The sequence below is a fragment of the Chelonia mydas genome, chromosome 5 (genome assembly GCF_015237465.2).
Source record: "Chelonia mydas isolate rCheMyd1 chromosome 5, rCheMyd1.pri.v2, whole genome shotgun sequence".
Lineage (NCBI taxonomy): Eukaryota > Metazoa > Chordata > Testudines > Cheloniidae > Chelonia > Chelonia mydas.
In genome coordinates, this window is record NC_051245.2 from 1,666,354 (window position 1) to 1,688,959 (window position 22,606).

Sequence of the window (22,606 nt, forward strand, 5' to 3'; positions counted from 1 at the left end):
TTCCTGGGGCACTGGAAAACCAGCCCAGCCCCTGGTCCTGGGAGAAACACCCGCTGCCGATGCTGCACCCAGGGGCCCAATGGCCGGGGTGGGGCCCACGTCAGCCAGAGCTGGGGCGTTGGTGGAGCCACTTCCCCTTCCTAGAGCAAGGCCGGCGCACGCTCCTCCCCGGGATTCTAGCGCTGGAAGAGGCCAACTTCCGCGGGCGTCTCTAAGGCACCTGTCCCCGCGGTGCCTAGGTGCCGGTCAGGCAAACCGTGGGTGTGTCTCAGGCCCAGAGCAGGAGCGCTCCCTGCTGCCTACTCGCTGAGGCGTTGCCCTTACTCACTCTCCCAGGCACCGGAGCTGCCAGCCCTTCCAGGAGGGGCGTCCGTCTGGCGGCTGGGAGAGGCCCTGAGTCCGCACACCCACCCTGAGCTCTCCGGGGGCCTGTTTGCTGCTAGTTATGCCCCATGCTCCCATGCAGCTGGCATACCCCAAGCCAGCCCTGAGCCGAGCTCTCCCCCTCCCGGGCCCTGAGCCCGCATTTCCTGTCGCGTTGCTCTGCCCGTGGCCCCCGGGCTGGCGCCAGGGCACAGGGCATGGGGGATGAACGGAGTCAGAGCAGCCCGCGTCACACCACCAAGCCCCGCTGGCAGCCGGGGCCTCGCAGTGTGGCGGCACTGCTCCCTGCGGGTGCAGCGTGGCCATGGGGCCTGGCAGACGGGGACCCAAGGGGCCGTTTTTTGTTCCTCTTCTGGGAGCAGGAAACGCCGTTTAAATCGCAAACACCGAAGTGTCAGGGGACCCGGGCGCTCCCTGCTCGCAAGGGCTCAGGGAGGCTGAAGTCAGCGCCGCGGTCCGGCTCTCAGTCCTGGGGATGGCTCTAAACGGGCAGGCCAGGCTGGGGCACTGCACAGAGCCCAGCGCTGGCGGGGCAGCTGTCATGGCTTGAAGGGAGTCAGGGCCCTGCACCCCCACTTCCTGCGATTCACCGTGACTCTCAGCCAGCCAGTAGAACAGAAGGTTTATTGGAGACGACAGGAACACAGTTCAAACCAGAGCTTGCAGGCATAAACAGGATCCCTTAGTCAGGCCCTTCTGGGGGGCAGGGAGATTAGACCCCAGCCTTGGGGTTCCCTCCTCTTCTCCAGCCAACTCCCCAAAACTGGAAACCCCTCCAGCCGTCTCCCCCAACCTTCCCCCAGCTCCTCCTCCAGCCTTTGTTCAGCTTCCCGGAAAGAAGGTGTCACCTTGCCCCAACCCCGCTCCTGGCTCAGGTTACAGGCTCAGGTATCTTCCCTCAAGGGAAGTCTCCCATCCCCAATGAAACTCCCCTGCAACATCCCCAGGTCAAATCCGCCCCCCTCCCTGCTGCATCACATCTCTCCCCCCTTCGAGACTGAACTGAGCGGGGTCACTGTGACCAGTGACCTGGGGAAGTTCGGGGCCCCCTCTCCGGGACAGCGCATCCGCTATCAGGTTGGCACTTCCCTTCACGTGGACCACGTCCATGTCGTAATCCTGCAGGAGCAGGCTCCACCTCAGGAGCTTGGCGTTGGCTCCTTTCATCTGGTGCAGCCAGGTCAGGGGAGAGTGGTCGGTGTAGACGGTGAAGTGTCGCCCGAAGAGATAGGGCTCTAGTTTCTTGAGGGCCCACACCATGGCCAGGCACTCCTTCTCGATGGCCGCGTAGTGTTGCTCCCGGGGTAGCAACTTCTTGCTCAGGTACACGATGGGGTGTCTCTCCCCCTTTTCATCCTCCTGCATTAACACCGCCCCCAGTCCCGTGTCGGAGGCGTCGGTGAACACCACAAAGGGCTTGTCAAAGTCTGGGTTTGCCAGAACTGGGCCACTGACCAGAGCCTCCTTCAGCGCCCGGAAAGCCTCCTGGCACTGCTCGGTCCAGACCACCTTGTCTGGCTTCCCCTTCTTGCACAGCTCAGTGATGGGGGCGGCGATGGCGCTAAAGTGGGTTCTCATGTGTCCAGTACCTTCAGTCCTTCAACTGATAGACTCGTTAGATCATTCACAGGATCAGGCAGGAGGCGACTTCTTTCCAAACACAAAATTCGATTCAATGAGGCAAAAGAAGGCTCAGCTGTAGCAGTTCTCACTGGGAGTAGCAAGAGAGGAATTCCCACTTCTCTCAGCCCAGGAAACAGAGCACAAAGATCGGGTTGAGCCACGAGCGATGATAAAAAAGAAGTTGAAGTCAAATCTTCATTCATTCGTCATGTGATATTCCACTTGTGATGAAGTGGGACTGTTCTTAATGGTTCCTCTTAATAGTGTGGGGGTGCCTCAGTTTCCCCTAGGCAGTTCTTAAGTCTCTAGGTGGTGGGGTAAGGGTGTATGATCATTGCAGAGCCCTAGAGGGCAGGTGTGTGCAGGGGTCTGGACACAGAGAATGGCTGACACCCTATTTCCTGGCAACTGATGGCCTGGGCCCTTCCCCCTGCAAGGTGAGAGCTAAAGGGGTTGGAGAACAAAGGAATCAGGTGACCTCCTGGCCCGGGAAAGGAACAAAGCCCAGAGGAGGAGGGGCTGGAGGGAGTTTCAGTTTGGGGCTGGCTGGAGACCTGGAGTGAAGTGCAGACGTGGTTGTCTGGCTCACTGCCCCCCAAAATGGACCGGGCTGAGGGGGTCCTGTTCTCTGCACCTGCAAGCTCTGTTTTAGACCATGTTCCGGTCGTCTAATAAACCTTCTGTTTCCCTGGCTGGCTGAGAGTCACGTCTGACTGCAGAGTTGGGGGGCAGGACCCTCTGGCTTCCCCAGGAGCCCCGCCTGGGCGGACTCGCTGTGGGAAGCGCACGGAGGGGCAGAGGAGGCTGAATGCTCCAAGGTCAGACCCAGGAAGGTGGAAGCTGTGTGAGCTGTGTGTCCTGCAGACAGGCTGCTCCCAGAGAGGAGACTTCCCCAGGGTCCTGCCTGGCTTCGTAGGGAGCAGTTCCAGAGCATCGCCCGGGGACTCCATGACACCACTCTGTGTTCAAATTCTCTGTTCTCTCCTGAGCACACGGCAGCCCCGCTGCTGGTAGTGCCTCACTCCACTCAGCTGTTGGTGTTTTATAGGACAGGGATCTGTAAAAGCTACGTAGAGGTTGAGTAGAATCTAGAAGTCGCTGTTGTAGATTTTTAAGGATCAAGTCTGTGTACTTTTTCAGTTGTCTTAAACACTTCTTGTCCTTTTCACTTAAGGATTCAATATAAAAGCCTGCATTAGTCAACTTCTGGACTGCAGTCTTTCCTTCTTCCAGTACTTTTTCAATGGATAGCTCTCTGATCGATCCAAATGTAGCTTCTGTTGCTGGACAAAGATCTACTACTGTTGTAGCAGATGCCCGGATGGCATTGTTTAATGACCCAAGCGGTTTCCACAGTAGACTTACGAGAGAGAGAGAATGGCGATAGTCTTCTCTGAACATAGTAGCAAAAGTAATCCACCAGCCTCACTACTTAGATCCATCCCATCTTGGTAGATACTTTCCAAAGCCAGTAATAACAGCTGGAGTAATTTTAAGACAAGAGCCAAGGATCGCTCATGAGAAAGCCAGAGGTTTTCCCAGGTTGGACTAATTTGAACTTCAGTCCCAGTGTATCTTCTATATTTTCCAAGATATTCAGTCTCTTTAGACGCTTGCTGAAAAAAGAATATAATGAAGACATTAAATTTATAGCTTTTTAAATGTCTTTTGAAGATTCTGCAGCTCGTACTAGCGCTAGTTGGAGTAGATGGCCTCTGCAGTGTGTATAGGAGAGATTAGGGTTACACTTTTCTCTGAGCAAAGCTCGTGCTCCACCATGTCTTCCATGTCTTCCAGAGAAGTTTGCAGCTCCATCAAATGCACAAGCAGCCATCAGTTTCGGGTCCAATTGGCACGCATTTAACTCTTCTAAGATGTGGCTTGTCACAGATGCTGCCAATCTCTCTTCTATAACTTGAACTTGGGAGGAGTGGTAGATACGCTGGAGGGCAGGGATAGGATACAGAGGGACCTAGACAAATTGGAGGATTAGGCCAAAAGAAACCTGATGAGGTTCAATAAGGATAAGTGCAGGGTCCTGCACTTAGGACGGAAGAACCCCATGCACCGCTACAGACTAGGGACCGAATGGCTAGGCAGCAGTTCTGCAGAAAAGGACCTAGGGGTGACAGTGGACGAGAAGCTGGATATGAGTCAGCAGTGTGCCCTTGTTGCCAAGAAGGCCAATGGCATTTTGGGATGTATAAGTAGGGGCATAGCGAGCAGATCGAGGGACGTGATCGTTCCCCTCTATTCGACGTTGGTGAGGCCTCATCTGGAGTACTGTGTCCAGTTTTGGGCCCCACACTACAAGAAGGATGTGGATAAATTGGAGAGAGTCCAGCGAAGGGCAACAAAAATGATTAGGGGTCTGGAACACATGACTTATGAGGAGAGGCTGAGGGAACTGGGATTGTTTAGTCTGCAGAAGAGAAGAATGAGGGGGGATTTGATAGCTGCTTTCAACTACCTGAGAGGTGGTTCCAGAGAGGATGGTTCTAGACTATTCTCAGTGGTAGAAGAGGACAGGACAAGGAGTAATGGTCTCAAGTTGCAGGGGGGGAGGTTTAGGTTGGATATTAGGAAAAACTTTTTCACTAGGAGGGTGGTGAAACACTGGAATGCATTACCTAGGGAGGTGGTAGAATCTCCTTCCTTGGAAGTTTTTAAGGCCTGGCTTGACAAAGCCCTGGCTGGGATGATTTAGTTGGGATTGGTCCTGCTTTGAGCAGGGGGTTGGACTAGATGACCTCCTGAGGTCCCTTCCAACCCTGATATTCTATGATTCTATGAACTTAGATTCATAGATATTAAGGTTAGAAGAGATCATTATGATCACCTAGTCCGACCCTTCGCACAACGCAGGCCACAGAATCTCACCCACCCACTCCTGCGATAAACCTCTCACCTATGTCTGAGCTACTGAAGTCCTCATATCATGGTTTAAAGACTTCAAGGTGCAGATAATCCTCCAGTAAGTGACATGCCCCATGCTACAGAGGAAGGTGAAAAACCCCCAAGGCCTCTTCCAATCTGCCCTGGAGGAAAATTCCTTCCCGACCCTAAATATGGCCATCAACTGAACCCTGAGCATGTGGGAAAGATTCACAGCCAGGTACCCAGGAAAGAATTCTCGGTAGTAACTCAGATCCCACCCCACCTAACATCCCATCACAGGCCATTGGGCCTATTTACCATGAATAGTTAAAGATCAATTAATTGCCAAAATCATGTTTTCCCATCATACCGTCTCCTCCATAAACTTATTGAGTTTAATCTTGAAGCCAGATAGGTCTTTTGCCCCCAATGCTTCCCTTGGAAGGCTATTCCAGAACTTCACTCCTCTGATGGTTAGAAACCTTCGTCTAATTTCAAGTCTAAACTTCCCGATGGCCTGTTTATACGCATTTGTTCTTGTGTCCACATTGGTACTGAGCTTAAATAATTCCTCTCCCTCTCCGGTATTTATCCCTCTGGTATATTTATAGAGAGCAATCATATCTCCCCTCAACCTTCTTTTGGTTAGGCTAAACAAGCCAACCTCTTTGAGTCTCCTTTCATAAGACAGGTTTTCCATTCCTCGGATCATCCTAGTAGCCCTTCTCTGTACCTGTTCCAGTTTGAATTCATCTTTCTTAAACATGGGAGACCAGAACTGCACACAGTATTCCAGGGGAGGTCTCCCCAGTGCCTTGTATACCGGTACTAACGCCTCCTTATCTCTACTGGAAATACCTCGCCTGATGCATCCTAAGACCGCATTAGCTTTTTTCACGGCCATGTCACATTGGCGGCTCATAGTCATTCTGTGATAAACCAATATTCCGAGGTCCTTTTCCTCCTCCGTTACTTCCAAGTGATGCGTCCCCAGTTTATAACTAAAATTCTTGTTATTAATCCCTAAATGCATGACTTTACACTTCTCACTATTAAATTTCATCCTATTACAATTACTCCAGTTTACAAGGTCATCCAGATCTTCCTGTATGATATCCCGGTCCTTCTCTGTATTGGGAATACCTCCCAGCTTCGTGTCATCCGCAAATTTTATTAGCACATTCCCGCATTTTGTGCCAAGGTCAGTAATAAAAAGATTAAATAAGATTGGTCCCAAAACCGATCCCTGAGGAACTCCACTGGTAACCTCCCTCCAGCCTGACAGTTCACCTTTCAGTATGACCCGCTGTAGTCTCCCTATTAACCAATTCCTTATCCACCTTTCAATTTTCATATTGATCCCCATCTTTTCCAAATTAACTAATAATTCCCCATGTGGCACCGTATCAAACGCCTTACTGAAATCTAGGTAAATTAGATCCACTGCGTTTCCTTTGTCTAAAAAATCTGTTACTTTCTCAAAGAAGGAGATCAGGTTGGTTTTTGACACGATCTACCTTTTGTAAAACCATGTTGTATTTTGTCCCATTTACCATTGACCTCAATGTCCTTAACTACTTTCTTCTTTAAAAGTTTTTCCAGACCTACAGATACTTGCATACTACAGATGTCAAACTAACAGGCCTATAGTTGACCGGATCACTTTTTTTTCCTTTCTTAAAAATAGGAACTATGTTAGCAATCCTCCAATCATATGGTACAACCCCTGAGTTTACAGATTCATTAAAAATTCTTGCTAATGGGCTTGCAATTTCATGTGCCAGTTCCTTTAATATTCTTGGATGAAGATGATCTGGGCCCGCCGACTTAGTCCCATTAAACTGTTCGAGTTTGGCTTCTACCTCAGATATGGTAATATCTACCTCCATCTCCTCATTCCCATTTGTCATGCTACCATTATCCCTAAGATCCTCATTAGTCTTATTAAAGACAGAGGCAAAGTATTTGTTTAGATATTGGGCCATGCCTAGATTATTCTTAACCTCCACTCCATCCTCAGTGTTTAGCGGTCCCACTTCTTCTTTCTTTTTCTTCTTATTTATATGGCTACAGAACCTTTTACTATTGGTTTTAATTCCCTTTGCAAGGTCCAACTCTACTTGACTTTTAGCCTTTCTCACTTTATCCCTACATGTTCTGACCTCAATAAGGTAGCTTTCCTTGCTGATCCCTCCCATCTTCCACTCCTTGCAGGCTTTCTGCTTTTTCTTAATCATCACTCTGAGATGCTTGCTCATCCAGCTTGGTCTACACCTCCTGCCTATGAATTTAGAAATGCATCTACTGGCCTACCACTGACATCAAGATAACGTACACAATAAGTTAATTCTTGATGCCCATTTGCATCGGTGCATTCATCAGCCATGTATGCAAATTTTTCGAATGTGGTGAGAAAGTTCTTCACTTTTTCAACTGAGTCTTTCACTTTGTTGCACCACATGCTTCTAGCCAGTCAACTGAGTTTCCTGCAGAAAGACAGTGAGCATTTGCTGGGCTTGTTCAGAACCAGTGTTCAGCTCCAGGATGAACAAGTGACAATGCACTTAACACTGGCCTCCGGTTTGTAGTGTGTGGTATCTCTTGCTTAAATGGGAAGTAGGATGCCACAGCCATGTTTGTTCGCGTGAACTGTGTTGTGTCTCCAGCATTCTTAACAGCCTCATTAAGTACTTCTAAAATTGGCTTTGAAAGTGGGCTTATGAGGCTTTCTGCATGTTGATGCACTCCAGAGGCCCTGTGTTTTGCTGTCTTTTCACGTAGTTTGTCAGCATTGGCTTTGCTGATCGGTCTCAGTGATTTCAGCTGAGCTCTCAGGGTGGGGAACCTCGCTGCTAGTGCAGGCTGGGCCGTCTCTTCCACAGAAACGCTGTCCCCACCGCAGGTCTAAGCACTTAGACCTGATTTCAGCTGTAGTGGTCACTTAACAGAACAAAAGACTCTCTATGGAGCCTAATCCGCTCTGTCTTTAAACAGTGGAGGGGGCAGGTCAAACAGTACTTGTGATTCAGACAGACCATCAAGCAAAACACCTGTCCCCACCCTCTCTCTCCATGCCCTCAATCAGCAGAGGCTACGTGCCCTTTACTCCTACAATAAGAACAACATTTAATTCCCCCCCACCCCCTCCCCATACACAAATTCAAGTGATTTGTAACCCAACCCCAGCCAAAATCTATCACTCTGGCAAGGCAGCTCTGTTTGCTGGATACCTAGGTAGATGAGGTGTGAATGTAAATACAATCTGGTCCTGAAGCCTTTCCCCCCAGCCCCCAGCTCGTCACTAGCTGTCAGGGAGAGCTCATTTGGACTTTGCTTACAAATCATCATTTGAAATGATTAGGTTGGCCAACATCGCCGACATGAATGCACTGACATGGTCATAAAAACAACAGCTGTACAAGGAAGCTAGTCTATGTTCATACTTTTCAAATCTATGATACTTTTTCAGATACATGTATTTTATCATACACTGTATATGCTTTTACAGTGTGTATTAATGTTTCAATTTCAATTCAAATTTCCAAACAGTCACTAAATTGGCAACACTGCATGTAACTAGTTCACAGAATTGGGGGGGTTGGGGAAATTCAGGGGGGGTGTCGGGAAATCACTGGGGCAAACCCACGGTCGGACGGTGCCATTATCTCCCCAGAGGACACGACAAAGCCAGGACAGGCACAGCCCAAGCAGGGAACGGTCTGGCAATGCAGCTAGGGCCCCAAACAGCCTTGACTCTGCCCCCCATTGACGCCTGCACTCCCCGTGATTGATCACCACCGGGCCCAAGAGCATCTGGGGACCTAGATTACAGTCAAACCATTTCTAAAGCCTCTGGCTTTTTCTCTTCCTGCTGCTGGTGTCACCACAGGGCAGGCAAGGCTGCCGGGGACGCCATTCTGCATGCCCAGCCTCGGCTCTGCTTCTGACTGCGGCCTGGCCTCTGACCCCGCTGGGCTTGCAGGGCCTGGGGCGGCACCTTGGCTTTGCACGGCCCTGGCTGGAAGGCACCGGGCAGGTGCAGAACGGCTCTGTCCTGTCACAGAAGGGAACGCAGGGAGCTGCGGCCTGCAAAGACCGGGCGAGCCTCGGAAAGGCCAATAGCAGGGGCAGCCCGCGGGGTCATGGTGGGGACCAGGCAAGTGGCTGTGACCAGCACAGTCACTCCATTCCCTGCTCCACCGCCTCCGCCAGCACATTCGTACCCGGGGCCAGGGCGGTGGCAGCGGGCGAGGTTACTGCAGGGCAGGAGGGGCCAGCTGCAGACTGGGGCCAGCAGAGGACACAGCAGGTTACAGAGCCAGGGCAGGCGCAGTTCCAAGCTCTGGCACCCGGCACGGCCGACGATGGTTCAACAAATTGCTCATTTTGTAGCACTGTGGAAATATTACAGTCCCCAAGGGTGTGAGCCCCGGGGCCAACAGCAGCACTGCCCCGCCCCCACCTACACCTGGGACCCCGACCGCCCAGCCCTAAGGCATGGCCTGACAGCACCACTGGGAGGAGGTGGGGAGGGCCAGGAAAGGCAGCCCCGTGCAGGTCAGTGGGGCAGGGCGGGCACTGCTTTACCTTCACCCCCGGATCCCGGCTTGATCCGAAGTGAGCCACAATCAGATCCACGGCCGTGTTGATGGCCTTCACCAGCCCTAGAGGACAGAGACGGCGTCAGAGAGGGGCTGGCGGGGGAGCCGGGCGCTGTTTCAGGCGTCCCCAAGGACTCTAGCTGACGTCCCGTGTCTAGCTAGGAGCAGAATCAGCTCCCTCAGCCCCATGCCCTGCGGCTGGCTGGCGAATGGGGCATGACACAGGAGGTGAAGGTTCACCCGGCGCACAGTTGCGGGGCATCAGCGCTAGCTGTTGGCTCCGGCGTGACGTGCTGCCCCTGGGGGCCATGAGGAGGGTTGGGAGGACGCCGTGCCGGGCTCTGTTCCTGCGGCAGGGCTCTATTTAGAACGCGGTGACGTTACTACGAGGTGCAGGAACTACCCCAAGGTTGTGGATCCGTTAGCGCTGTCGAGTAGGGAACAGGTCTTGGGCTGGCCCCATCGGGAACCTAGCTAGGGTGGCCTTTGCGTAGATAGTGGGGCAGAGGTAGGGGGCTGGGCTCAGGGCCCGGAGGCAGGTTCAAAGCACCAACTCTCTGCTCAGGGTTGGCTGTGCCGTGAGGCTGCGCTGCCCCTCCCGGCGCTGCGCTTTCCATCCCCTGCTGGGGAGGCAGGACCCTACCTTTCTTCTGCAGCAGGTCGATGGAGATGGACTCCGTGTTGCCGTCCGGGGAGAGGCAGAACTCAGCCGGCGGCTTCTCTGCCAGCGAGAAGTACTCCGGGAAGAAGTCGGCGTAGCCCAGCTGGAGCTGTTTCACAGGCTGACCTGCAGGGCCTGGAGACAGGAAGCGCAATCAGACAGACACCCGCATGCTAAGGCAGCCCCAGGCCTGGCTGGGAATGTGCCGACTGGCTCCAAAGGTAACTGGCAGCAGCAGGAGCCTGCCAGCCAGCCAGGCCTGGCCCAGGGACAGTGCGGCATGGCTACTGGCTTGGCAATCGCCCCGTCGGGCCCCCAGTCAGACAGTGACTCGATGGGCCTCCTGTCCTGTGTCCGTCACCCCCTCGGCTGACACAGCACACACACACACTGCAGCAACCACAGCCCCGGGGGATGCTGAACCTGGCCCCTCTGCTCACAGACTGGGGGGTGTCAAGGGCCCCAGGCCAGACTTCCAGGGCCACCCTGCAACCTAGCCCCTGGCCTGGAGGATATGTGAGCTCGCTGCCCGACAGAGCCACACGGAGAATAGTGTCCCCACCGGGCCATGCAGCTGCTCCGTACCACGGCTAGTGGCACATGCCACTCTCACCCCCTCGAGTCTCCACGGGGAAAATGATGCCAGGGCTCGTTAGTGTATTACCCCTCTGCCCTTTCCTGGCGGTGGTGCGGGTATGTTTGTCAAGCAGGCCGGAGGACGGTCCCTAGAGCCTGGAGCCCCAAGGAAGCTCTGCCCCGGCCCAGACAGCACCCCGGGGACGCTGAGCAGGTGAGTCGTTCTGCTTTGACCAGACACTCCTGGGCACAGGGCAGTCTGCCCGTCCCTTCCCCCCTGAAGGGTGTTTGTGGGGGGCTGTTGGCACGGGGCAGCGGTGACTGAGGCACACCCTGCAGCGTGGGGCAGCCCAAGCACCAGCCGCACTTTCCCAGCGGTGCCCCGGGAAGCTAGAGCTCCCTGCAGCCAGTGCAGCCCCGGGATCTGAGCAGACGGACAGTGGGACGCAGGGCCCATCGGCTCCAAGGGCTGTGGGAAAATGGAGGTGGCTGCCACAGGCTCCTCTTTGGCCCAGGGGCTCCTGGCTGGTTCTGATGGGGAACAGAGGGCGCCTGCCCTAGGACCATCTCTGCCTGCCCAGAGCTGGGGGACGTGTGCTCAGAGCCGCTCCCTGCCCGCTGTGCAGAGTGGGGTGGCCGGCTGGGTCTGTCGGGGGGATAAGCTCACACCTCCCCTTCTCCCATACGGTCACCGGTGTGTTCCTGCCCCACAGGGCCAGGCCAGCAGCCCCGCGGGGGCGGGGGCCCATCTAACCTGGCCTGGCCCTGTGGGGCAGAAGCTGGGGGAGCGTGACCCATGTTGCCCCCCACCAGCGAGGTAGAGGCGCACCATTCAGCCTGCCGTGAACGTGGCCGGTGTTGAGGGAACCAGGGAACTCAAAGATGGGGTTCCTCCGGGCGAGCTGGGGCTCCTGCTGCCTCCTGTCCAGGCTGCCTGCTAACCCAGCCACCCCCGAGCCGCGGTCCAGGCCCAGGGGGTTCCTCCGCCTGTACTCCCGCCACTTCAGCGCTTGAGGGGAGAGGTGGTTTGCTAGCGGTGGAGGGTGACGGGGACCAGTGTGGGGTGGGGGGGAGAGAGACAGGGAAAGGGACAGAGACAGAGACACAGCACATTAGTTACAGTCCAGCCGCGCTTCAGAGATGTTAGAGGGTTTGCGTGCCGAGGGAACCGGAGCCAGAGCTGAGCAGCAAGGACAGGACAGGCCGTCGCTGAGGGGGGCAGCGAGCACACACAGACTGCAGAGAGTGGGGCAAGAGAGCAGCGCTGCCGGGCTGCCCTGGCGCCGGGGGGGCTCAGAGCTGGAGGGGGGCTGGGGGTCGCTCAGGGCCAGGCCGTAGCAATGGGGCGGCCTGGGTGCTCAGCGCAAGGCACCTGGGGGGCGTGCTGTCCGGGGCTGACCCACACTCAGTGCCCAGTAGCAGGGACGTACCATTGAGGGGCCGCGTGCCCACACTGCTCAGCGACCCCGAACTTCCAGCCTCACTGGTGCCTGTCCAGTGGAGCTCCGCAGGGCCCCCCGCTCGGCTCGCACTCGCCCCCTCGGATGCCAGAGGCGGGAGGGAGCCGCCATGGAGTCGGTACTCAGAGACCCGCGTGCTCTGCTCCAATGGTGCCTCCTTCCTGGGGCCTGGCCGGGGGCTCTCCTGGCGGTGCAGGGCATCAGCCTGGGCGGGCAGCGCGGCGCCTGCCGCGGGGGAGGCCCTGGTGGGAAGCAGGTTGGCAGAGAGTGGGCAGGACCTGCTGCGGGGAGGGTGGCTCTCGCCGGCTCTCTCCGGGGTGGGTGAGCCGGAGGAGGAGTCCAGGCTCTGGAAGAAAGGGGCCATGCTGCACACCGGAGAGTAGCTCCCCAGGGGGGACGGCCGGGTGCTCTCCGGGGCCGGCTTCTTGGCGTAGCCATCGCTAAGGGAGGCGGCTCCGTCCGCCGAGCGCTGGGCCAGGAGCGCGCCGTGCGCGGGGCCCCCCGCGGCCCCGGGCTGCTCCGCCGAGGTGGAGGACCGGGAGTTGGAGGAGGGCTGCTGACTGGCGGGCCGGCTGCTGGAGGCGCCGTAGAGCTGGGCCAGGCTGGCAGCGAAGTGGCTGTGCAGGGCCCGGGCCTTGGGCTGCTTGCTGAAGTGGTGCTGGAAGACGAAGGGCTGGATGGGCAGGGTGGTGGGGCGCTGCTCCTTGCTGTAGCGCACCACGGCCTTGCTGTCCGCACCGCCACCTGCGGGAGAGACGGGGAGCGTGAGGGGAGCCCAGCCCAGCCGGCACCGGCGAGGGAGCAGGGGAAGGGCGGGAGCTGCGGGCGGGCGCGTGGGGCTCCTGGCACTAGGCTGGCCGGGGCAGCCGCCTCGCTGACATTCGCTGCCATGTAGGGCCCCCGGGCTGCGGGGAGAGAGCCGTCAGTGGGGGGCGGGGGACCTACTCCCTCAGCAGCAGCTGCACCGTTCTCAGCCCTGCCCTGAGCCCCCACCACCCCACGGGGCTCCCACTCGCTTGCCTCCTCCCCTGCAAGCCCCCAACCACCCGACGTCCACCCCGCCTGGGGCCCAGAAGAGCCTCACCCCAAACTCCTGCAACACCTCCAGCGGGACACGACAACCCCGTCCTCTGCACCACGCAGCGCTCAGGATCTAGCAGTCACCCCCTGCCCCCCCCCCGAGCCTGATCCTGTCCTGCCCGTCCCCTCTGCCACCATCGGTGCCCTCAGCCTGGGAGCCCTCAGGGCAGGGCCTGCTGCCCAGCATGCCATAGTGGGGGGAGATGCTGGCGGGGGCCGGAGAGCTCCGGGGAGGCAGAGTGAAGCCCCTGGCAGAGGTAGAGACAGGTGCAATTGCTGAGACACAACCCAGGCTCAGGGAAAACAGGGAAAATGCAGGGCAGGGGCCTGACCGTGGAAGGCCAGGACTTTGCCAGTGAAGGGTAGGGAGGCCCAGAACATGGGTATCTCCCCGCCTCCCCGCATGGTGCCCGGCCCGCAGCTCTGGGGTGGAAGAAGTAAGGTTGCCTCCTCTTGGGGGCACCTTTAGGGATCCACCTAATGGAGAGAGGGAAGAGCATCCTCGCAGGCAGGCTGGCTAACCTAGCACGGAGGGCTTTAAACTAGGTTCGCTGCGGGACAATGACCTAAGCCCAGAGGGAAGTGGGATACCGGGAGGAAACACAAGGAGGAGGGTGCAACAGGGGAGGCCTCCTGATTCATACTGAGAAAGTGGGGCAATCGGCTAGTTACCTTAGGTGTCTGTACACGAACGCAAGAAGCCTGGGAAACAAGCAGGAAGAACTGGAAGTCCTGGCACAGTCAAGGAACTATGATGTGATTGGAATAACAGAGACTTGGTGGGGTAACTCGCGTGACTGGAGCACTGTCATGGATGGGTATAAACTGTTCAGGAAGGACAGGCAGGGCAGAAAAGGTGGGGGAGTTGCACTGTATGTAAGGGAGAGGTCTGATTGCTCAGAGCTCCAGTATCGAAACTGGAGAACAGCCTGTTGCGAGTCTTTGGGTTAAGTTTAGAAGTGAGAGGAACAAGGGTGATGTCGTGTTGGGCATCTGCTATACACCACCGGACCAGGGGGATGAGGTAGACGAGGTTTTCTTCAGACAACTAACAGAAGTTTCCAGAAAACAGGCCCTGGTTCTCATGGGGGACCTCAATCACCCCGATATCTTCTGGGAGAGCAATACAGCAGTGCACAGACAATCCAGGAAGTTTTTGGAGAGTGTTGGGGACAATTTCCTGGTGCGAGTGCTGGAGGAACCGACTAGCGGCCATGCTCCTCTTGACCTGCTGCTCACAAACAGGGAAGAACTGGTGGGGGAAGTATAAGTGGGTGGCAACCTGGGAGGCAGTGACCATGAGATGGTCAAGTTCAGGATCCTGACACAAGGAAGAAAGGAGAGCAGCAGAATACGGACCCTGGACTTCAGTTAGCTAAGGGACCCTTTGACTCCCTTAGGTAACTGATGGGCAGGATCCCCTGGGCGGCTAATATGACGGGGGAAAGGAGTCCAGGAAAGTTGGCTGTATTTTAAAGAAGCCTTACTGAGAGTGCAGGAACAAACCATCCTGATGTGCAGAAAGAATAGCAAATATGGCAGGCGACCAGCTTGGCTTAACAGTGACATCGTCGGTGATCTTAAACACAAAAAAGAAGCTTACAAGAAGTGGAAACATGGACAGATGACCAGAGAGGAGTATAAAAATATTGCTTGAGCACGCAGGGGTGTAATCAGGAAGGCCAAGGCACAACTGGAGTTGCAGCTAGCAAGGGATGTGAAGGGGAACAAGAAGGCTTTCTACAGCTATGTTAGCAACAAGAAGAAAGTCAAGGAAAGTGTGGGCCCCTTACTGAATGGGGGAGGCAACCTAGTGACAGAGGATGTGGAAAAAGCTGAAGTACTCAATGCTTTTTTTGCCTCAGTCTTCACAGACAAGGTCAGCTCCCAGACTGCTGCACTGGGCAACACAGTATGGGGAGCCGGTGAGCAGCCCTCAGTGGTGAAAGAACAGGTTTAGGACTATTTAGAAAAGCTAAGCTAAACATGCACAAGTCCATGGGTCCAGATCTAATGCATCCGAGGGTGCTGAGGGAAATGGCTGATGTGATTGCAGGGCCATTGGCCATTATCTTTGAAAACTCGTGGTGATCATGGGCGGTCCCGAACAATTGGAAAAAGGCAAATATAATACCCATATTTTAAAAAGAGAAGAAGAAGAAGAACCCAGGGAAGTACATTCTGGTCAGCCTCACCTCAGTCTCTGGAAGAATCATGGAGCAAGTCCCCAAGGAATCCATTTTGAAGCACTTGGAGGAGAGGAAGGTGATCAGGAACAGTCAACATGAATTCACCAAGGGCAAGTCATGCCTGACCAACCTGATTGCCTTCTATGATGAGATAACTGGCTCTGTGGATGAGGGGAAAGTGGTGGACATGATATACCTTGACTTAAGCAAAGCTTTTGACATGGTCTCCCACAGTATTCTTGCCAGCAAGTTAAAGAAGTATGGATTGTATGACTGGACTATAAGGTGGATAGAAACCTGGCTAGATTGTCGGGCTCAACGGGTAGTGATCAATGGCTCAATGTCTAGTTGGCAGCCGGTATCAAGGGGAGTGCCTCAGGAGTCGGTCCTGGAGCCGGTTTTGTTCAACATCTTCGTTAATGATCTGGATGATGGGATGGATTGCACCCTCAGCAAGTTCGTGGATGACACTAAGCTGCGGGGAGAGGAAGATACGCTGGAGGGTAGGGAGAGGGTCCACAGTGACCTAGACAAATTGGAGGACTGAGCCAGAAGAAATCTGATGAGGTTCTACCAGGATAAGTGCACAGTCCTGCACTTAGTGCATGGGATTCTTCCGTCCTGATACAGGCTGGGGACCGACTGGCTAAGGGGCAGTTCTGCAGAAAAGGACCTGGGGATTACAGTGGATGAGAAGCTGGATATGAGTCAGCAGTGTGCCCTTGTTTCCAAGAAGACTAAAGGCATATTGGGCTGCATTATTTGGAGCATTGCCAGCACATCGAGGGAAGTGATTATTTCCATGTATTTGGCATTGATGAGGCCTCATCTGGAGTACTGTGTCCAGTTTTGGGCCCCACACTACAAGAAGGATGTGGAAAAACTGGAAAACGTCCAGTGGAGGGCAACAAAAATGATTAGGGGGCTGGAGCACCTGACTTATGAGGAGAGGCTGAGGGAATGGGCTTAGTCTGCAGAAGAGAAGAATGAGGGGGGATTTGATAGCTGCTTTCAGCTACCTGAGAGGTGGTTCCAAAGAGGATGGTTCTAGACTATTCTCAGTGATAGCAGATGACAGGACAAGGAGTAATGGTCTCAAGTTGCAATGGGGGAGGTTTAGGTTGGACATTAGGAAACACTATTTCACCAGGAGGGTGGTGAAGCACTGGAATGCGTTACCTAGGGAGGTGCTGGAATCTCCTTCCTTAGAGGTTTTTAAGGTCAGGCTTGACAAAGCCCTGGCTGGGATGATTTAGTTGGGGTTGGTCCTGTCATGAGCAGGGGGTTGGACTAGATGACCTTCTGAGGTTTCTTCCAACCCTAATCTTCTATGATTCTAAGTGCAAACGGGCCCACCAGGCCAGGGCTCTGTACAGCCTCCCCTGCCCTCTGGCTGCTGCTACTGGTGGGGTTGCCAACTCAGACAGAAACAATTCCGGGAGATTTTCTTCCCCAACAGGACATAATGTCATTGTCTTAAAATATCCTATTAAAATCTCTGGATTGCTTTCACTAGTCACCGGGAGATTGATGCCGATTCCGGGAGACTCCAGGCTAATCCTGAAACGTTGACAACCCCAGGTACTGGACCAGGCCTTTAGGGCAGGGCCCTCCTGCCAGAGCTGCATATGACCTGGCACTCCACAAGCACCACATGGGTGCAATGGGATGGTGGGATTGCATGGCCCAGAGCAGCCCAGCTGCAAAGGCCCAGGAAGAGCCCCCTCCATGCTGGACCCCTGGTGCTTGTGGGGGGCCTCAGGCCTTCACCTCCAGGGTGGTTTGAAGAGGGCTTTTAGTCCCACTGTGAGGCCCGGGTGCGGCGTTCAGCTGGCAGGCCCGGCAGCAGCTTTCCACAGAATTAACAAGCCCAGCTCCCACCGTGCCGTCCCGCTGGGGCCAGGCCCCAGTGCAGTGGGAACAAGGCGACAGGAACTGGTGGGAACACTCACCCACGTCCCTTACCTGGTAGGAACCTCCCTCCCTCCAGCTCAGCGGGGCCACTCGTTACCCCTCCAGCCCCGCTGTCCAGGACCCTGTGTAAGCGGGGGCTGAATCACTGCTTCCCTGACGGCTAGCTGGGAGTGGGGGAGACTTGGCTGTGTTTATGTTCTTGCTCTGCTTACATATGCAGCGAAAAGTGATCAACTGTGGCTGATGTTGGGTACAAATCACCTTAGTACCGAACGCCGGGGTAGTGAAATATGGTTACCAACGCTGTAATTATTGTAGGAATACAGGAAACCAGGATTGTGCTTACCCTGTCCCAAATGACGGTGCTTAACCTGTCACCCTCAGCTGAAACCTCCCCGCCCCCAGATTTTTTCTAGACTGGCTTCACCTGTTCTTTCCCACTGTTCAAGGACTTAGAGCTAAATAAGCTTCATTAGAAGCTTCCACTGTTATTTTAATTGCTCAATCCAGAGCTGGAACCAGTTGTGGTAGGACTGGGTTTCTGCCCTGCCTGCAAAAGAACCGAAAATCACCGAGAGACGGATGTGCAGAGGTCACAGCCGAGAGGCAGAAGATGACGGAGCCAGCTGGCGAACGAGCGGCCAGCAGGGAGGCGCTGGAGAGGCGCAATGAGCAGGTGGCCGGTGAGCGGCCAGCGGAGCGAGTAAGGTGCCTCTTTGCCCCAGGCAGGGGAGAGGTGAACTCTGGGTCTGCGCTGACCAAGGACAGCAACTGTGAGGGGGGTGCAGAGAAGGGTCAGGCCGGGCATGTGAAAGGGACTTTTAGGTTGCTGGAGCTAAGACCCTGAGGGGAAAAGGGCACTGCCCGACCTACTTGGGGGTGGGTCTTTACTCAGGGTTTAGGTTTATGAACCCTGTGTGTGGTGTTTTCCCAAATTCACTCCGAGTTACTTCCCTCCTTTTATTAAAAGTTTCTTTTCTACCTCAGACTCTGTGCTGCGAGAGGGGAAGTTTTGCCTCTCAGAGGTGCCCAGCGCTGGGGTGTAATTGTCCCAGGTCCCTGGGTGGGGGCTCGAGCCAGTTCTGTGTTGGATCGATGGAAAGGAACCCCCAGATATTGAACCCGACCCTGGATGCTGCTGGCTCCACCTGTCAGAAGGGTTACACCTGAAAGGCCCCCGTGTCCCCCACCCTCCAGGGCCTTTGCCTGCCTTTCAGGCTGTTCCACCCCATGCACACTTCCAGGACTCCACACGGCACACACCAGAGCAATAACTGATGCTCTCCCGGCCAAAACGCCCCCCAGACTTGCAGCGTTTGCTGCCTTCACACAACATGGGCGGGAAACTTAGACTCAGGGCTGGACATGCAGGCAGAGCCTCCCTGAGAGGAGCTTTCCAAGAGGCCGTGTGGACGTTCACGCCTGCAAATCACCGGCAGGCACAACCCACAGGCATTACACCAGAGATTTGCCACAAGGGAGTGTGCAAAAGCTCGGTGGAGATGTGCACACACACAGAGACCATGTGTTCACCATCCCGCCCTCGGGGGGTTGCACTTTCATGCACATTTAGGCCACAGTGCCTGACAACACCACCATGGGGACGGGGTGCTAGTTCCAGGACCAGGCTCTGAACAGACACGCTACAGGGCATTGCTCACTGCCCACCAGCTAGGGCCAGGCAGAAAGTGACCCCCCTCCCCCCATGGGGCAGCACTGGCTAGGTGCAGGGGTTTAACACTGCCCCTGAGGCACCTGTCACTGGCCCTCTGGAGACAGGCTACGGCCTAGCGTAGGCCTGTCACCAGCTGGTGAGTTTTATTTCTCTCTGCACATAGACTCGTAGGACTGGCAGGGACCTCGAGGGGTCATCCAGTCCAGTCCCCTGAACTCATGGCAGGACTAACTATTCTCTAGACCAGGGGTCTCCAACTTTTTTATGCCCAAGATCACTTTTTGAATTTAAGGGCAACCCAGGATCTACCCCGCCCCTTCTCCAAGGCCCCGCCCCTTCTCCAAGCCCCCACCCCCTCACTCACTTTCACTGGGCTGGGGCAGAGGGTTGGGGTTCGGGAGGGGATGTGGGCTCTGGCCTGGGGCTGAGGGGTTCGCAGTGTGGGAGGGGGCTCCGGGCTGAGCTTGGGGCAGGGGGTTGGGGTGCAGGTGCAAGCTCTGGGAGGGAGATGGGTGCAGGAGAGGGCTCAGGCAGGGTGTTGGGGTGCAGGAGGGGGTGCAGGCTCTGGGAGGGGGCTCAGGGCTGGGGTGTGGCGTCCCGCTGTCAGCACTTATCTCAGGCGGCTCCTGCTTGGTGACGCAGTGGGGCTGAGGCCGGCTCCCTGCCTACCCGTGCCCCACGCTGCTCCCAGAAGGGGCCAATGCACCCTGGGCGGAGGGGCACGTGGCTCCGCGCGCTACCCCTCTCTGCAGGCACCACCCTCCGCAGCTCCCATTGGCCACAGTTCCCCGTTCCCGGCCAATGGGAGCTGCAGGGGCGGTGCCTGTAAGCAGGAGCAGCGCGCGGAGACCCCTGCGCCCACCCCACCGCCCCCGTGGGGCCACGCTGGCCGCTTCCAGGAGCGGTCTGAGGCCGGGGCAGGCAGGGAGCCTGTCTTAGCGGCAGCCCCGCTGCACCGCTGGAGATGGCGATCGACTGGGAGAGTCCCCAGGATCGACCAGTCAATTGCTACCGACCGGCTGGGGATCACTGGTCCAGCCCATCCCTGACAGGCGTTTCTCCAACCTGCTCTTAAAAATCCCCAATGACGGAGATTCCACCACCTCCCTGGGCAATTTATTCCAGGGCTTAACCACCCTGACAGGAAGTTTCTCCTGATGTCCAACCTAAACCGCCCTGGCTGCAATTTAGGCCCATTGCTTCTTGACCTAGCCTCAGAAGTTAACGAGAACAATTTTTCTCCCTCCTCCTTGTAAACTTTTATGTACTTGATGTAAACTCGACTTTACGTACATGCTCAACAGGATGCGTGCCGCAGGTCCCCAGCCGGCTCAGCACCCTGGGGCAGTGCTCAGCGAGCCTCGGTCCCCTAACACTGAGTTCTGCAGGAAACCCATGTCAGCTTGTCAGCCCTCCCCAGCACGGCCACGGGCTGCAGGGCCCCGTCCCTGAGTGCGCGTCCTCCCGGGCCCGACAGGGCTCTGCCGAACTCCCTCTGCTCTGACCCCACTACGCCATGCGAGGTTGAGCCACGGCTCATTACACAGAGCCAGCCATTTTAATAATCAACTCCTGGGGCCCCCACCTGCTCCCCCCGCAGCATTAGCCCCACCCCAGTCCCCGAGCCGTGGGGTGTGCAGGTGCCGTGTCCAATCTGTGCTATGCTATAACCACGCCCTGGGGAAACTCCAAACCCAGCCCTGTCCTGGGGCCTGGCCTCATTCACTCACCACCCAGCAGTTCAGCGCCAGCCTCCTCCCCAGGCTGGGCAGCCCTGGATGGCTCAACCCACATGCAAGAGAGCCGCCTCCCTCCTTCCGGACGGGGTAAGGAGCTGCCACCCGGCTCAGCGACTCCAGCCCTTCCAGCAGGCGTAGCATGCCTGGCCCAGTGCCGATCCGGACCAGCCCCAAGCTGAGCTCCAGAGAGCCGCAGCCACGGCCGTGCTCCAGCCCGACTGGCAGCTTGCACCATTGCCCGCACTTACTCCTGACCACTAACCTGGGGTTCGGCCACTGCTGCTCACGCCCACCGCTCCCCGTCCACAGCTGCCCTGTCCCTGCCGGCCAGCCCCCGCTGGCTTTGCCGAGCAGCGGTGCAGATCGCAGGGCTCATGTAATGAGACCCCCCTGCGTGTGCTCGGACAACACATTCCTTCTGAAGGGGCAGTGCGCCTTCCCGCTCACAAACAAGTCTCCTGTGACACTGACCTGGCTGGGATCCCTTAGCTCCCCTGCCAGGGGCTGGGCGAAGGCTGGCTGTGGGCACACCGTGCCCTGTCCGGTTCACTGCTGTTCCTGGCTCCAGCCAGACGAGGCTCTTGCCAGCCAAGGAGACTTCGGCCCAGGGGGCTTGAGCTCCGAGCTGGTCAGGCTGCCCTGGAAGGGCTCTGGGTAGGAACGGAGAGGGGCTGGCACATTTGGTATTTTCCACCCTCCTTCCACCAGCCCCAAATACCAATGAGGTTGGGCTGGGGGCCCTGCGGGGGGCCTGGCTGTGTCCCACAGAGCCCTCTCCTCTGCCTCCCCAGGCCAGTTCCAACGCAGAGCGACGGGCTGCCCGAGCAGGCAGCTAGCGCCATGGACTAAGGCCCGAGTCAGAGCGTGGGTCACCGGCGTGACGCTCAGCACCGCACACTAGCGAGTGGGATCTCGTGCCCCAGGTTCCCCCACCCTCCATCTGCTTCTGGGGACCCTCCAGCAGCAGGACTGCCTGCGGGCAGATCATCCTCAGCGCTGCCCAGCAAGCGGCTGCCAGAGCCCCATACACCCAGGGGCTGGCTCCTGCACCCTCCCCCCCCGTCCCCGTAAACTAGCCAGGAGCCATCCCAGGAGCTGCGCTCAGATGGAGGCCAGGCAGTTGGTGAGCCCAGCCTTGGGTGAGCCCCCCCGACCTCCTTGAAGCCGCTGGAGGGGGGCAGATTTGCTCCTCTCTCTGAGCTGGGCGCAGGTACTGACGGCAGGACTCTTGTCGCTGGAACACGGGACAGCAAGTCACAGGTCCGACCCTGCCAGCACTAGCCTCAGCTGTTACAGGGGCCATGGGGCCACCCTCTCACGGGGCCCATACACAGAGCAGCAGCGGTCAGCGGGGAGCCATGGGGAAAAGGGGGAGCTGGAAAGGTCCTGCAAGGACCCTCCAGCACACGGAGCTGGGCAGTAGCTCTCGGAGGCATCGGTTGGGTACGTGCCTGTACGTGATCTACGCTGTGACTGGCGCGCCGGGCCGGGCAGCGACCCCCCGTACCCAGGCCAGGCCCACACCCGGACGTGATCTACGCTGTGACTGGCGCGCCGGGCCGGGCAGCGATCCCCGTACCCAGGCCAGGCCCACACCCGGACGTGATCTACCCTGTGACTGGCGCGCCGGGCCGGGCAGCGATCCCCGTACCCAGGCCAGGCCCACACCCGGACGTGATCTACCCTGTGACTGGCGCGCTGGGCCGGGCAGCGATCCCCGTACCCAGGCCGGGCCCACACCCGGACGTGATCTACGCTGTGACTGGCGCGCCGGGCCGGGCAGCGATCCCCGTACCCAGGCCATGCCCACACCCGGACGTGATCTAC

The 22,606-nt window shown here is 56.8% G+C and overlaps 1 protein-coding gene across 3 annotated transcripts in view; it reads right to left on the reverse strand.

Moving 5' to 3' along the window:
* RUSC2 (RUN and SH3 domain containing 2) overlaps positions 1 to 22,606 on the reverse strand; it is a 79,137-nt gene that overhangs the window by 8,036 nt on the left and 48,495 nt on the right. For 2 of the 3 annotated variants that reach the window (XM_037902766.2, XM_037902767.2), the window contains exons 3-6: positions 12,153 to 12,926; positions 11,552 to 11,752; positions 10,129 to 10,281; positions 9,472 to 9,548 (exon numbers count right to left, since the gene is read on the reverse strand). In XM_037902766.2, the coding sequence (XP_037758694.1) occupies positions 9,472 to 9,548; positions 10,129 to 10,281; positions 11,552 to 11,752; positions 12,153 to 12,926 (1,205 nt within the window). The remainder of the gene's footprint in view (positions 1 to 9,471; positions 9,549 to 10,128; positions 10,282 to 11,551; positions 11,753 to 12,152; positions 12,927 to 22,606) is intronic. The other variant, XM_043547283.1, reaches the window with a different exon arrangement.